This window comes from Suricata suricatta, chromosome 6 (genome assembly GCF_006229205.1).
Source record: "Suricata suricatta isolate VVHF042 chromosome 6, meerkat_22Aug2017_6uvM2_HiC, whole genome shotgun sequence".
Taxonomy (NCBI): Eukaryota; Metazoa; Chordata; class Mammalia; order Carnivora; family Herpestidae; genus Suricata; species Suricata suricatta.
This window is the reverse complement of record NC_043705.1, coordinates 27,031,454-27,046,891: the sequence shown is the minus strand read 5'-3', so window position 1 is coordinate 27,046,891 and position 15,438 is coordinate 27,031,454. Positions and strand designations below refer to the sequence as shown.

The 15,438-nt window shown below is 55.6% G+C and overlaps 1 protein-coding gene and 1 long non-coding RNA gene across 2 annotated transcripts in view; one reads left to right on the top strand and one right to left on the bottom strand.

Moving 5' to 3' along the window:
* Nucleotides 1-3,635: 3,635 nt before the first annotated feature.
* On the top strand, nucleotides 3,636-5,799 carry LOC115294218. The gene is made up of 3 exons (XR_003909769.1): nucleotides 3,636-3,870; nucleotides 5,027-5,284; nucleotides 5,464-5,799. It is a non-coding gene; the product is annotated as an uncharacterized LOC115294218 (long non-coding RNA).
* Nucleotides 5,800-7,312: 1,513 nt separating this feature from the next.
* Nucleotides 7,313-15,438, bottom strand: part of LOC115293386 — an 8,664-nt gene continuing 538 nt past the window's right edge. The window contains exons 2-5 of the mRNA XM_029941174.1: nucleotides 15,023-15,426; nucleotides 14,425-14,833; nucleotides 8,549-8,723; nucleotides 7,313-7,610 (exon numbers count right to left, since the gene is read on the bottom strand). Coding sequence (XP_029797034.1) covers nucleotides 7,526-7,610; nucleotides 8,549-8,723; nucleotides 14,425-14,833; nucleotides 15,023-15,426 — 1,073 coding nt within the window. The 3' untranslated portion in view covers nucleotides 7,313-7,525. The remainder of the gene's footprint in view (nucleotides 7,611-8,548; nucleotides 8,724-14,424; nucleotides 14,834-15,022; nucleotides 15,427-15,438) is intronic.

The window sequence follows — 15,438 nt, the reverse complement described above, 5'->3', positions numbered from 1 at the left end:
GCTGGTGAAGCAGCCTATCCGAGTTACATAAATACAACTAACTATTGGATGTAGGGGGATTCCTGTGCCTTCCAGGAGCGCAGAGCGTGGAGAGTCCCAGGAATCCCAGCAGCCAGGCCACTGACTCAGAGGGTCTTCAGTTTGCGGGTGCCATGGGCATCAGACCTGAGCTGGGTCGGTCTCAGAAAAGAGAGAGGAGATAACTCTTCGGATCATTTCAGGGACAGAACAGAACAGAGCCCCAGGGTTTCATGCTCAGCTCCAATCAATCACAGGATAGACAATCCAGCAAAACACAGCCTCCGGGACGTTCCCAACCTGCACAACGAAATCAAAAGCCCCCACAGCCTGTTGAGCCCTGCAGAAGGTGAACATTCTGAGAGCCGAGCTGTTTTTTTAGACACATCTTTACATGAAAACGCTCACAGCATCGTCACTGTCTGTCACCCACAGCGTGAACAGAATGCGTATTCTGTGCTCCAGCCAGGGCCACGGCGGGTGAGAGCTGCCTCCCATGACATCTCCCCTCCAAAGATAAACTCAGACGGGCTTGCTGAGTCCTGGGACTCCTGAACCTCCGTGTCCCCAAGCAGCAGCTGGGGCCACTGATTTCCTCTGGACTGAGGCTGCAGTGAGAGGACGGTATAGATCAGTATTCTAGTCACTCTGGGCAGATTTTTCAATCCTTCTCCCAAAGGAGAGAAATATCATTTTCCTGATTCTTGAAGACCTCCCAGTGGGTCCTCCCCCTGCAGACACATGACATGAAAGATTCAGCCCGAAGTGAAACATAAAGGACCTCTTCCGGGAAATGGAGCTGACAGGCTGAGACAAGAGGTCAGGGTGTGAGGGAAGCCTCGGGAACGGTGAGTCCACACACAGCCTAGGTGTGTGTCACTCACAGGGTGGCAGGGCAGGGGCCCACAGAAATGTGAAGCCCAAGGGCGCTGCATTCACCTCTGGTGCCCACCAGGTGCTCAGAGAGGAGGACAGAGACCTGAAGGTGAGAACAAGGTCCAGGCCCACGCCCCAAGGACTCCAGCCAGAGGCTAGGGGAGGCAGCGCCCTGCGGACTGCCCCAGGGAAGCTGGCTGCCTCCAGGTGATCCTGGAGCCGATGAGGAGGGTGGGCACGAAGATGGAGCCCCGGGAGCCATGCGCGGGAACTCCATGGGGGCCCTCTGAAGGCTACCCCCAGAAAGAGGAGGCCAGAACCCGGGTCAAAGATCTTGGCAGCAGAGAGGGAAGAACCGAGAAACTACCTACCTGCCAGACCTGGGAGTCTCCTCCAACACCCAGGGGCAGAAGCCACCACCATCAGCCCGGAGCAGAGGAGCCTAGGTCCGGAGAAGCTCCCCAAGTCACACAACCCCCCTCCCCGCCCAGGAAATGACAGGACCAGCAGCATGGGGCACCAGCGCAAAGAGAGCGAGGGGGCACAAAGGCCTGGCCTGACTGCTTCTCCTGGTCCACGAAGTGTATGGGTGACTTTCTAAGAAAGAAAGGAAACTGAGGTTTCAGTGAATTAAAACAACAGTGGCCCCAACGAAACATGCCTCCTGGTTCCTGGGGCCCTTGCCAATTCCCCACCCACCGGCACACGGGCTTGGTCATGTGACCAGCGTGAGCCAATGAGACGTTAGCGAGCAGAGTGCCGGCAGGACTCAACTAGCACGTACCCCCACTGGGGATTCGTCCTCGAGGGAGCCAAGCTGTGTCGTGAAGGGGCTGGGTACCCAATGTTCAGAGGCCACGTGGAGAGGGACCTTGGCACATGAGAGTGCTTTCCAGGCTAGCCAAGCTCCCCGCTGCGTGCGGCCGCAGGAGAGACACAGCTGCGTGGAGAAGAGCCGCCCAGCGGAAGCCTGTCCACCGAGGGATCATGGCAAGTACAGCTTTGGGGTAGTCTATTACCCAAGCGGCAGATTAACAAAGGCACTGAAGGAGGGGTCCAGGAACTTTGTGCATGATGCTCAGCCCAGCCACAGGAGAGGAACTTCACCCACTCACCCCACTTAACTAACTCCAAGGGCCTCAATTAACAATGCGTTAGGAATGCAACTCAGCCGGTGTTAATAATGGCGCAATCAGGGTTTCCAATGACTAAGGTCAACTTTGCTTCACCTAGAAAAAAATTCTGTCTCTGCTCACCAGTAGAAACCCCCAAAACAGTGATGGCCTCCTTGTAGAAGGATTCTGCCTTCAGGGCAGCCATCCCCTCTGCTGGTGCGTCCCAGTGGGTGCAGCACTCAAAGGCTACTGGGGACTGTGGGGGCGCTGGGCAGGCTGCAGCCTCACTGCAAAGACAGGAGGCGAGCCCAGCAACCCGTAAGTGGATTGGTGAGACTTCAGTAAAAACATGGACAACACAGGTGTAATGTCACAGGGCGGTTGTGAATCACTGCCCAGGAGACAGGGGTAACATGCCCTTAGGTTTCCAACCTTCCAGGTATCAGAGCACTTTCACATTGAATACCTCTTTTAATTAAAACAACAACCCAGCAAAATAGGCAGAACCGAATCCATTATCATCTTTGCAAAGAAAGAATTTAAGTAGTGCAGGGATCCCATGGAGTGGAACCCCCATGAACTGGAAGTTCAACTCCTGAGCCCCCCGAACTGGCCTAGGGGCAAGGCAGGTGAGAGGTGACCACAGCTGAATGGGAAGACTGCCAGTAGAGAAAGGATACTCCTTATAGGGTGTTTCTCAGTGTGGTTCTAGAACTCTCTGCCTCAGGAGGACAGCTGTCCTCCTCCCTGGGACACTCATTTAATAGCGTACATCTACATGTGGTTTATCTACACAATGGAGTACTACATGGCAATGAGAAAGAATGAAATCTGGCCATGCGTAGCAACGTGGATGGACCTCGAGGGTGTCATGCGAAGCGAAATAAGTCAGGCAGAGAAGGACAGATACCGTATGTTTTCACTTATAAGTAGAACAGGAGAAACTTAACAGAGGGCTATGGGGAGGGGAAGGGGGAACAAAAGAATTGGGGAGAGGGAGGGAGGCAAACCATGAGAGACTCTTGAATACTGAGAACAAACTGAGAGCTGATGGGGGAGGGGGCAGGGGAAGGGGCATAATGGGCATGGAGGAGGGCACTTGTTGGGGTGAGCACTGGGTGTTATATGGAAATCTACTTGACAATAAACTATAAAAGAAAAAAGATAATGTACATCTACAGACTGAGAGTGGGTCCTAGGAATCTGTATTTCCGGATGTTCGCAGTGATTCCAAGGGTCCATCCTGTTTGAATACTATTGCCGCAGCGGGCCCTTTGCCGTGTGGCATGGGTATCAGGTTACTCGACTGGTAAGAACGGCGATGGGCCAGGGACTCATGCTCTAGTGCTCTCTGTAACTCTCTAGTCTTCATCAGGGAGGGGGGACTGATCCCATTTTGGAAGGCTCTCTAAGATTTGGGCATGGAGGAAACATGGGGGTAAAACAATGGAGATACCAAGAAAAAAAAATGTCGGGGTGAATAACTCAATCCCAGTCTACCCTATGCTTCATACCCGTTATTCAACACCAGTATGAGGCAAACATGCATAGTAAAGGTACAGGAGACACTAATGAGGGTTGGGATAGAAATGTTCTCTAGGGTCTTGTCTCATTTCCTGTAGGTGAGGAGGTGTCATTCCTGCACTGGGGCACGGGCAGAGTCTCTGCCCGCTCTGTCCTGGGGTCTCCAGGCTCACCTGAAGTCGGAGAGCAGAGCCCTCCGGTGGCCTGCCTGCTCGAGCGGGACCACAGGCTTCCTGGAGGCCCTGGTGTCAGAGCTCCTCCGCGGGCCGCCCGTCCCGAGTGGGGCGGCTTCTGCCGTGGAGACAGAGATGCAGGAGAGAAGTGGCCACCGAGCTGAGTGAGTGGGCACGGGGTGGGCGTAGGGGTGCGTCTCCTCTTGACCCCACAACTAAGGTCATCATATTTGAGACCCATCTCTTATTTCTTATTTTCGCCCTTTCCTTCTCTTGGCGGTGGAAGCAGAGCCACTTCCGATCTTTATCAGGAGGAAACGTGCTGTTCAAGTGTGCTGTACCTGGAGCTAGTAATCTGCTCCTTAATACTCAGCGTGCTGCCCTGCTCAGCTCACCAAGCCCCCTCCCGCCGCCTCCTGTTCTATTTTCATCCTGGCCTTCCCAGGTGGGGACTCCTTAAAGGGGCCCAGCTGGCATGCTATCTGTTCCCTTTCTTTCTGAATGGCCCTGACAGACCCCAAGGGCGGGCCCTTTTCCCCCTCAGGATTCAGAGCGAGGCTCTGATCAAGGGCTCTGAGGGGCCAGAGAAGCACACTCCAAGAAAGGACTCTATTTTGGGAGCTTGGACAGTGGCAAGGCCCAGCCTACTCACCTTCTGGCTTTAGCAGAGCCCAGCCAGGACCCTCCCGCCTGTGGGGGAGGACAGGCATTCTCCCTGAGGCCAAAAATGGTGAGTGTCTCCTCCACCCTGGCTGCCCTCTCAAGTGGGTGCAGAGAGGATGGAAAAGTGTCCTTGGTGACATCATTGTCGGTGTCATTGTGAATCAGAGCGCTTGGCTCCAGGACTCCCAACCGGCCCACTCCCTTCCTCTCTCCAGGGCCCAGTGCCCCCTCCAGCCTGGGCAGGGCCAGGGAGCAAGGGGGAATCCCTGAGGACTAAGGACCTCAGAGAGGAGAGAGAAATAAAAAAGCAAATTACTTTTACTGTGTCGTTTTATACTGCTTTTTAAAAAAATTATTATTCTCATTACAAAAGTAAACCACAGTCGCTGGAGAAATTTTCCAAAACCTCAGCTCTCAGAAGCAAATGAAAATTGTGCTTAATCCCACCGCACAGAGATCGTTACTGGGGGTGCTTGTGGCTCGTTTTGCATATTTATATCAATCTTCACCCACAAGCTCAAGTGGACAAGGACTGCAACCTGATTTTTCCACTGGCCCGTCTCCGTGAGGAGGCCTCCCCACTCTTCCTCTGAGGTGGTAGAAATCTCAGCTCCGGTGCCCACACCCACTCACCTGACCCTGCGCTAAATTCCACAGGCTGCTGGCAAGTGGGCGGTAGTCCCATACCCAGCCCTCTCCACGCTGGCGTCCACCAAGCACCTGCTATCCTGTCGGCTTCCTAAAGGTCAGTGCTGGTGGGCGCTGTTACACGGACCTTCGTTCCCATCCAGAAGACCTCCCCCGACGCCTCCACACGGCTCGCGTGCCCCCCTTGGAACACTGGCTCCGAAGCTCTGCTGTCTTCAAACCACTGTGACGCCGGAGGAACCTAGCTGGGGCCCGTTGGCGTGCCAGGTAGGCAGAGCTGGGCTGGCAGGAACCCTTCTTCCTTCTCACACCCGGTGTGGCCGGGGCAGCCATCCATACTCTGATGGCTTCCGCCTCCCTGGGGATCTCCCCAAGAAAGGTATTTATTATCTCCTTCTGCACCCTGATGCTGAAAGCTATCCCTTGTTTCTGTCATCCCCCTCAAGGCAGAGAGGTCTCCTTGTCTCCCAACCAACTTCCCACTTCCCCCTGCGCTGAGAGCAGGAAGGTCTCCTGTGACGGCCGGGATGGATCATTTGCCCTTACACAGCGCTCCCGTGTAAGGTTGAGTGGTGTACGCACTGCACAAATGCGTGCCCCTGAGTGGTGAGGATACAACAGGAGGCTACCACCCGCTCTGCCCTGACAAGGAGAAAGGTGCCTTTTTTATAATTCACCCAAAGCTACCTTCTGTGGCGGGCACAGCCGTGCCCTTACTCGTGATGTCTTCTTTCAAACCTCATACCCAGGTCTAGACTTGGGAAACTCAAAAGCCAGTCATTTGACTCCTTTGTGAGTTGAGTCCTGCACTATTTTCCCTTCCCTGAGGCTTCTGTCGGGCTGAGTGCTGGCTCAGTCGGCAAGCAAGAATCACAGGTGTGGGGAGACGCCTGAGACATCACATACACCCATGCACATGCACGCACACACACACACACACACACACACTCCCAGCTCCAATGCTGGATTTGATCTTTGGGTTTGGGGCCAGAACCTAAATTTAAAATTCCCCCCCCAGGTGGGGGCACCTGGGCGGCTCCGTCAGTTAAGTATCCGACTCTTGATTCCAGCTCAGGTCCTCATGATCCATGACTTCGAACCCCACAATGGGTTCTGCACTGATGGTGTGGAGCCTGCTTAGGATTCTCTCTCCCTCCCTCTCTTTGCCTATGCTCACACACACTCTCTCTCTTTCTAGAAATAAATAAAAAAATAAATCTCCCCCAGGTGGGTCTGCAGGGGATGGAGGAGAAGCAACGCTATGAGGAGAACCTGCCACCCAGTCCCCAAGGCACACGGCCCCACAGCCCTCAGCTCCCGTTGGGGGCAGGGTGCGCAGGGGTGGTGCAGACCATTACCTTTCTTGGCTAGTGGGCGAATTCAGCAGGGCTGGATGGTGAGTGGTCCAATCTCAGAATGCCCTTGATACCCCCAAGCATCTCCTTGTTTTCTCTATTTGGCTCCAGTTGAGATGCTGAGAAAATCCACATCACACATTTCTGGGGGAGCAGCACCCTGAGGCTTTTGTAAAGAAGCACGTGACTGGAGTCATTCAGCCCCCTTCCCTCGCGAGCCCACAGCAGCCTCCTCAGGGGGAGGTGGGGGCAGCCCCTTCCCCAGCAGCAGGCGGCTGCAGGGACCGCAGGACCGCACGTGCCTCCCCAGATGACACCTGCGAGGCTGGAGACATCCCCAGTTCTGACCTGAAAACCCAACCCAGGAGCAGAGCAGGTCGGATTTCTATTGCCTCAGCATAAAATGGCAATGCTAATGCGCTTTCCAATTTAGGTTTTAAAATGCCACTTAAAGGACAGCTTCAGTTCCCTCACTTAAAACTTTTTTAAAATAATCACATTTCCTCATGAATCAGGCCGTGGGCATATCTGTCCCTCCTTCCCTGTCAAGAACTGGCAGAGCAAAAAGGGTATTTTCTCGGATCTTTTCACAAGCAGTTGCTGCTGCTTTGGTTGGGAGGCCTTTTGTGCTCCTACTTGGCACCCAGAGTCCCTCCTGCCCACGGCCCTGGCCCCAGCCCCGGAAGGCCCCCCCCTCTCCCCTGCGGGGGCAGATGGCACCCCCGGTGACAGAGATGCGGGAAGGACCAGGATGGAAGTGGCCAGGGGCAGGCTCAGAGCAAGGGGATTGGGCTGCAGGGAGGGGCTTACCTAGAACTAAAATGATGGGGACCCCTCAGTTTTATGGGAAAGAAACCAAGTTGTAAAAAACAAAAACAAAACAAAACCTTGGGGGGAAAAGGAAAACATAATTTCAAACCCTGAAAGAATATGATCCTACATTTTATAAATTTGGATTTTTCCCCCTTTTTCTAGTCAAGGGTAGAAGTCCTTCCGTATATTTTAAGTATAGGTGGGGGGAAGGGCATGAAACTTGAATGTTGTCAAAAGGATGTCCCTCCTTTCCCACCTTTCCATTAACTTCAAACGTGACTTCAGAATTTGAGTCCATGAAGACAGGGTGCGCAGAAGGCCCAGAGCAGCTGCCAGGGGCTCAGACCAGCAGCCGGGGACCCTGTCGGGAGCCTTCTCTTGAGGACTGGCTTTGCAGGCTTGATCTTGCAGGCTTGGTCTGGTCTCTGCGGAGGGAGGGGAGTAGAGAAGGGGTACCTGTCCTTGCAGGGCCAGGACTCACCCCCTGAGATGGACGTCAGGCCTCTAACCGTCCACCCAGCCCTCAGCTCAGGGGCACGATCCAGAGGCAGAACTCAGGCCTGCACTTGCTGTGCCCCGACCTGGCCCAGCTCCCCAGAGCTGGCCAGGGGTGCTCGCTCTGCAAGGATGTGAAGGATGCAGTGATGACAGAAGCCGCTGACACCCCTTCCTGCAGGGGAGCCCCAGCCCCACAGCTTCTTGCTGGCTCCAGCCGGGTCTGTGGGGGACGCTGCGGGTCAGCTGGGACATTCCGTGTGCCGCCCAGGGATACGTCCGGCCGTGAACCCTCCGAAGGCTGAGCCCAGTGGCCCTTCCCAGTCCTTCCTTTTGGGGAACCCCCTGCCCCTCCTGTTTCCCACACCCCACACATCAGGCATCCCTGACTCAGTTGGAAGCAGCACCAGTCCCTCAGCTCGTCTGTTCTTGGGACCGCTCAGCCTCACAGATCTGGGTCTGCAAGAATGGAAATGCCTCTTGCCACCACCTCAAACTGCGGGCAGCATCTCACTTATCAAGGCCTCAGATGTGCTGCATCTACTGACCAGGCCTTATGTGAGCTCTAAAGGGCTCTGTGTAGACATACTAAAGGAGACTGAAAACAGGAACGTTCTAGAACAGCCAGCCAGACTGAAGGGAGGGCCACAACGCAAGTCCATGGGCAGATGTTGGACATTCCAACCTTTCCACCACCGGGGTCCTGTCAAATTCCTAGCAGGGGATGGGAGAAGAGCACAGCTCTAAATGGTTCCTGCTTGCCTCCCAGATGCCTTTTATTTCCTTCTTCACCCTGGTCTGTATTTTCCACATAATGACCAAACGCTATAAGCCGGATTAAAATAAGAGGAAATGAGTTTTACTTTACAAAGGTTGATGGGAGCCGCTGTAGGTCGTTGATTCAGGCAGTGACCTGCAGATAATCTGGGCTTTTGCTGGGAAGCCCACCCAGGACGGAAGGAGGTGGGGTTCCCGTGTGGTCACCGAAGCTTGAGCTTGTGGGTTCCAGCTCATGCTCCCCCGGTCAGGCGTTTTGGTGAAATCTGCAAAGGGAAAGCACTTTGTGAGGGAAGACTACTGTCTTCCTCTACAGCCCGCCCCTCCCCCCACCGCCCTGGTCATTCCCAGGAACACGCCCACGCTCGGGACCCGAAAGTGCAGGATCCGGGTGGGGGTGACATGTTGCTAAACAGCTGGTCACAGGAAACGTGGCTACGGAAGGGAACCGAGGAAACACAGGGCGCCAGTAGCCAGTCTGGGTTTTCTTCTACGGCTGTTTTGGATCCCTGTCAGCTTTTTAACGTTTCTAATTTAGGGACCCCCTCCCCCAGGTGGTTAAGCGTCCATCTTCATTCAGCTCAGGTTGTGATCTTAAGGGGCTCGTGAGTGTGAGCCCCCCTCAGGATCTGTGCCGACAGCTCAGAGCCTGGGGCCTTGCTTCTGGTTCTGTGTCTCGCGATCTCTCTCTGCTCCTCCCCACTCATGCTCGGTCTCTGTGTCTCTCTCTCAAAAATAAACAAGCATTAAAAATAAAAGAAAGTTTGTAATTTATTTTGATTGTTTCTAAGTAAATACTCACTTTAAAACCCAATTTTGTGGTGTCCTTCTCAAAGAGAGCCCCTAAGACGCACTGGGGCCGCACAAAACCATGCTCCACCCCTGAGGCCAGGCTGCAGAATGACAGGGAAGGGCAGGAGGCTGCGGTGATGTCTGGTGGTGGGGCTTCTCCACCCCCTCAAGCAGCAGCAGTCCCTATGGAAACGCCAATAGCAAGGAGAGCGAGAAGGCCCTGCCATGACATGCAGCCTGGGGCACTCATGGGCCTTACGTTGCTGGCCACAAAAACAAGGCACTGGCTGCAGGGGAGGAGGGAGGAGGGTGTTTGGACTCCGACCTTGGCCCAGCGTCAGGGACCAAAACCCAAGGGCGTGACTCTCAGCCTCAGAAGACTCGGAATCTGAGGCACACAGTCTAAACCGGTTGTAAACAGCCAGAGACCCCGCCCCCCCCAGGTCTCACCCACCCGGGGAGAAAGAAAGGGTTAGCCAGGGCCAGGGCTAGGAGAGGGGCCTTCTGAGGAGAGGTGACTTGCTGGGACTTCAACCCCTGCTGGCACCTGCCTCTGACTCCAGGCCTCCACAGCCCTCTGCAGGGGCCTGGGCCGGAAACCCAGCCCAGGCAGGGGGAAGAATGACTCTACTCCTGACCACCCAGAGAGCCCCAACCTGTCCCAGTCTGCATGCATCTTGCCTGACAGGCCACCACTGGACTGGCTGAGGCAGTTTTAGTCTCAGGCTCCTCCTGCCAAGTCCCTCCCTCCCCTCTATTCTCAGAGACCCCAGACCCGCACTATGAATGCAGCAGTCTCCTGCCTACTGCGGCTCCCGCCCCTTTTTTTAAAGTTTGTTTATTTATTCTGAGAGAGAGAGAGAGAGAGAGAGAGAGACACCAGGGAGGGGTAGAGAGGGAGACAGCAAATCCCAAGCAGGCTCCACACTGTCAGTGCAGAGACCAATGCAGGGCTTGTACCCATAAACCACAAGATCATAACCTGAGCCAAGATCAAGAGCCAGACTTCCAACTGACTGAACCACCAGGCGCCCCTCACTCCTGTACCTTATATCGACCAGTGGCATTTCCACCAGTTAATCTCTCTAGGTACTTTCTGGTGACCTGAACTGACACAGGGCCCAAGTAGACTTCTCTTCTTGCCATAGTCAGAATAATTAAAGGAGATGAAAAGCCAATAACTCTCACATCGTGTGATTCAGTGATATTTAATGCTTTACCAACGTGCTATCTAAAATAATACTGCATCTCATCTGATATACTTAATCTTAGGAAATTCAGTCCTAGAAAAGAACCAGCTCTTCCTGAATGAATTCTTGTGCCCTGGCCTCACCACCAAGTTCCAGACCTTTCCATGAAGTAGTTCTTCCTCACTGCCGCAGGTGAGATGGGTTGGGACGGGGGCTCTTAATTGACTAAGAAGACCTTCTCCCTTGACTTGCTGCCTGTCTCTACTTCTGGGTATGAGGCACCTGCTCTGGTGCCCAAGGTCTTCCCAAGTACAACCTCACAAACTAGGTACCGACTCCCCTGAAAATACAGGGGCAAGATCAGAGGACGGAGCCAGATCCCAGGTTCCCCTGAGCCTGGCTATGGATTCCAAACACCAGCCCTGTTCCAAGCCCCGCTGCCCCTTTTGGTACGTGCTGGCTCTATGCCAGCTTTGGCCTACTTCCCATTCTTGGACAGAATGGTGGCCTGCTCCTTAGCATGCAGTGACCCCACTCGTGACTCCACACCACCCACACGGGCCGGGTCCAGGCAGCAGGAGGAGTGCAACTTCGCCATCATCCAAACCTTTGTCTTCTCCCTGGAAGTCTAGGCAATCCGGTCCTGGGAAGCTTACAGTCCCTATGGTCTACTCAGTTCAAAGGACCAGACAAGCAGATGAGGTCACATGTTATTGGATATCAAGGCACGAACCAGTGAGACTTTGTCCAACAAATGGTCCACGAAGAGCCAGAGCCACCCACCTGCAGATCCAGATTAGCACGGTCTTCCCGGTGTCTCTGGCCACAACCCCAGCCGGCCCTACGAATCTTGTACCTGACTCTCCCCATCCCACCGTCTGATCCCACAAGAGAACCCACAGGCCCACGGCATCAGAGGACAGCAGTGGAGATGCCCTTTTCTCCTCGCAGCCGGCCTCGCCTGCCAGCCCCAACCTTTCCCCCACGTACTCCGCACCACAGACCAGACCGCAACCCCTTGCAGGGCCTGGCCTGACCGTTCGCCAAACCTAGTTCCGCTTGGAAAAGTGCTTCATTTCAAGAGCTGAGCTTAGCCTCCTTGCTTTTTAGTTCTCAAAATGGTCATTCTAAAACGCGCAACCTTAATTCACCAGCCATTGTGGTTGCCAAAGCCATCCATAAACAAACAAAAAGCACTGCCCAGGGGGGCGATGGTTAAAATGAAAAGGTCTGCAAGCAAGGGTGTCATCAGCTTTCACAGAGGAGCACTGCACACCAGTCACAGCACGCAGCACACGCCAAACACCAGCCCGGCAGCAACGAACCCCAGACAGCAACATTTCACCCTTGACCTTCACCTCTGCCTCTCGGTGCCACTGAGTGGTTTAATAATAATTCCCTTCGCATGCAGAAGAAACAGAAATAGCTTCACCAAGCACCACAGGCCGCTCGGCACAGTTGATGAAATCCTGGGGCTCTAATGCTCCCAGGCTCCCAAGTTTCCATTAAGCAGCTGCCAAATGGCTCTATCGTGGCCGGAAAGGCACCCTTGCCTCGCCTGCCTCGGTCCCTCCACAGGACAGGCCAGAGGGGCGGACACGTGTGTAGCTCAGCGACCACATAATGGGGAAGAGGTCGCTCTGGGGTCCCGGCCCCACGACCTCTGCCTGTCACAGCCAACTCGGAGCCCCTTTATAATCTTTTCTGAGACTTAAATGTATGGGTACACAAAGCTCCCTTAATGGAAGGTCGTTCTGGCTTGTGTAACAAGCTGTGTAAACTTCATCTCTGCATTTACTCAGCACCAGCCTTGTTTAATTTCCTGTCCATGGACGTTCAGGGAACGTGACTGCCCTCCCAGGGCTCTGAACATCTTTTGGAGAAGAAACAGTGCCCTCCCCACTTCGAGACCAAAAGACCCCCAAAAAAGGGCAAGATGCCTTCTCCAACTTTACAGAAAGGCAAGGAAGTTTGACCACATGTTTTTGCTGAGTTTCTCATTAGGAAAGTAGCTTAAGACTGAGTGGACGGGGCACCTGGGTGGCTCGGTCAGTTGGGCGTCTGACGTCGGCTCAGGTCATGATCTCACAGTTTGTGGGTTTGAGCCCCACATTAGGCTCTGGGTTGACAAGTCGGAGCCCAGAGACTGCTTCAGATTCTGTCTCCCTCTCTCTGCCCTTCCTCAGCTCGTCTCTCTCTCGCTCTCTCGCTCTCTTTCTCTCTCAAAAATAAACGTTTAAGAAAATTTTTTTAGAAACACTGAGTGGACAAGTACAGGCTACAAAATCTTGGTTCCCTTGCAACCTAACAGCTGTGTGGGCTTGGCACATGACATCCCTTCTAGAAGTTACAGCTTCCTCCTTAGGGAAATGGCGGGAGGCAGCAGTGCCTATCTCCCAGGTCCCTGTGAGGAGAAACATCACACTGAAGCCCAAGCCAGAGCTGGGCCTGTGAGAAGAGGTCCGTGAATGGCAGCTCTGCCCTTGGAGGCGGTCATGGCAGCAGTGAAGTGCATGGCCACTGGAGCCTGGCTGCCTCGGGTGAATCCTCAGCTCCACCACTCAGCCCTGCAAGCCCTTGCAAAATGCACCATGAGGCTGAAAAGCAGTAGCTGTGGGGAAGGAATGAGGGGGGCAGGGACCCCAGGTTCCGAGACCCCCCCCCAGGCAAGAACAACGGCACCCACCACAGGGACCTCCACCCATGCCACACCCTTTGCAGTCACCCCTGCTCCATGCTCACTTGCTGGATGCTCACGGTGTGTTTCCAGAGCAGGACCAGAAATCACTTACCATAAACCCTCATCTTATAGCCCAAAGGGCGGGGCTTATCCCAGATCCTACTAAGGACCTCTCAACTGAGCTGCCCAGACTTCCTACTGTCACCTAGTGTCTTACCTGATTGATCTCATCGGTGGGGCACAGAGGAAGTAGAGACAGCAGGGAAAGTCCTGGCAAAATCCCAAACCCAAATGCTCAAACCCTACAATTCAGGTCTTACCAAGACCCAGGAAACCGATACAGCAGGGGCTTCACCTGGATAAAATCTCTTCCATTCAACTCACAAGCTGACCCTCCCCCTGGCTGAAAGCATCAGGGAGGAAGCCTGTTCTGATTTCACATAATGTCCCCTGGGACTCTGCTGGCTGAGAAAAATACTGTCCAAAATAGGTCAGGCCTTCCAAGAGAGGGACCACCTCCCCTCATCTGAGCGCCCCACTTGCACGTGACTGCCTCCCGTTCGTGCTGACGTGGGTAACCACGCTCCTCTCAGAGACAGCTTTCCCATCTGGAGAATGAGGGGTTGACCCAAGCATCAGCCAGGCATTCGGGCCCGACGTCTACACCCTAGGAGGACACTAGGCGGGTCCTCAGAACCCGGGTGGGTGGACCAGGCGGTGCTGCCTCCTGCCAGGTCCCGCTGTCCCCTCCATCCCACACACACCCACCTCCTGGCCCAGGGAGGCCCCCACGGGACTAGCAGGGAAGCCCTCAGAGCCAGAGGCCCTGCTCAGCAAGCAGTTAAACACTGTGCAGAGTGAGGACTTGGGACCACAAATTCGATGTCACAGAAGTTGCAGAGGTGTTTCTCCGAGGCCGAGGTGGGATTTATGGGAATGATTTCTGGCCAAGATTGGCCTTGCACACCTTGGTTTTTCATATTATGCCTGTGGCCAGGGGTGAGGTGTGGTGGGGGCGGGGAGGGGACTGACTCATGGCTCCCCTTGCTCACGCAGCCGGCGCTCACCAACCTCCCCATGCACTGCACCCCTGGAGGGGATGAGAGGCTTAGCTGTGAGCTTGGCTGCCCCTGTAGGGAGCTCGGGAGAGCGGCCAGGCAACAGGGCTGAGACCAAGGCGAGGGGTGAGGTATCTAGGGTGCAGAACTCCACCGTTCTGCGCCCTGGGCTTCTCATCTTCCTCCCCCTCAGCCTGGCCCTGGCAGACAGTGACCAAGAGAGCCCCTCTGTCCCCCGACTGCTCACCTGTGTTCTGGCCACCAAGCCTTTGCCCGGAATGGCTCGTGCAGGTGGCCCATGGCCACCACCACACCCTCCTCTGGCTGTCCTGCCAAAGCAGAGCTGAGCTCGCAGTACTGGGAAGGACGTGTGCCCCCAGGGCACAGCTAGAAAGGAGCCAGGGCGCAGGCAAACAGTCCCAGCTCCCCCGGAGCGCCTCTGCCACCGCCCCGGGCCTCTCCCTGCAGGCAGTGTGCCCTGCCTGCGCTACCCAGCAGCCAGCGGGGCTCGGCGCCAACCCGGCTTCACCGGGAAGGAGGATATCAAGGAGAACAAGGCAGGTGTCCACGTCCAGCTGCGCCTTGCCTCTGAGTGGGTCTGCTGTCCACAACTCTGGAATGTGTCTCTGTTCACAGGTCTGTAACCATTTCTTTGTCTGTCAGTCTTTCTGTGACCCTGTTTTTCCTCCCTCCGTCTCTCTGTGTGTCCCTCTGGCCTTAAGTGATGTGAGGCCGGGCCGGGGCAGTCGCAGCGTGTCCCCTCTCGCCCTCATTGGTTGGCAGCCGCTCCCGGGGGGCAGCCACTGTCAGTCCCGCCCCACCCACCCCCCACCCCCGCCCAGGACCTGAGCGCGCTCAGAGCCTCCTCGGAGCGCAGTCTCCTGCTCAAGACAGGAGCGAAGCCGCCAAAGCGAGTGGGAACAGTCTCGCCGCACACCGGGCGTCTGAGCAGGGACTCGCGGCTGCAGGACCGCCTGCTCCGAGACGCAGGAGCCGCGGCGGCGGCGCCGGACGACTCCCCGCCACCCGCCCTCGGTGCACCTGGAGTCCCGGCGCCGGCCGGGCACCCGAGCTGTGGCCGCACTCCCCGGGCGCCTCTCGCCGCTGCTGCAGCCTAGAGGAGACCGGAGCCCGCAGCTCACCAGAACTGGGGGCCGGAGCCGAGAGCGCGACTGCAAAACCGCAAGCCGGGTGACTCGGCACCGCGGGTGGCGACGGCAGGACACAGGGAAAGCCCGAGGGTCGTGCGCTTGGGGCCGCC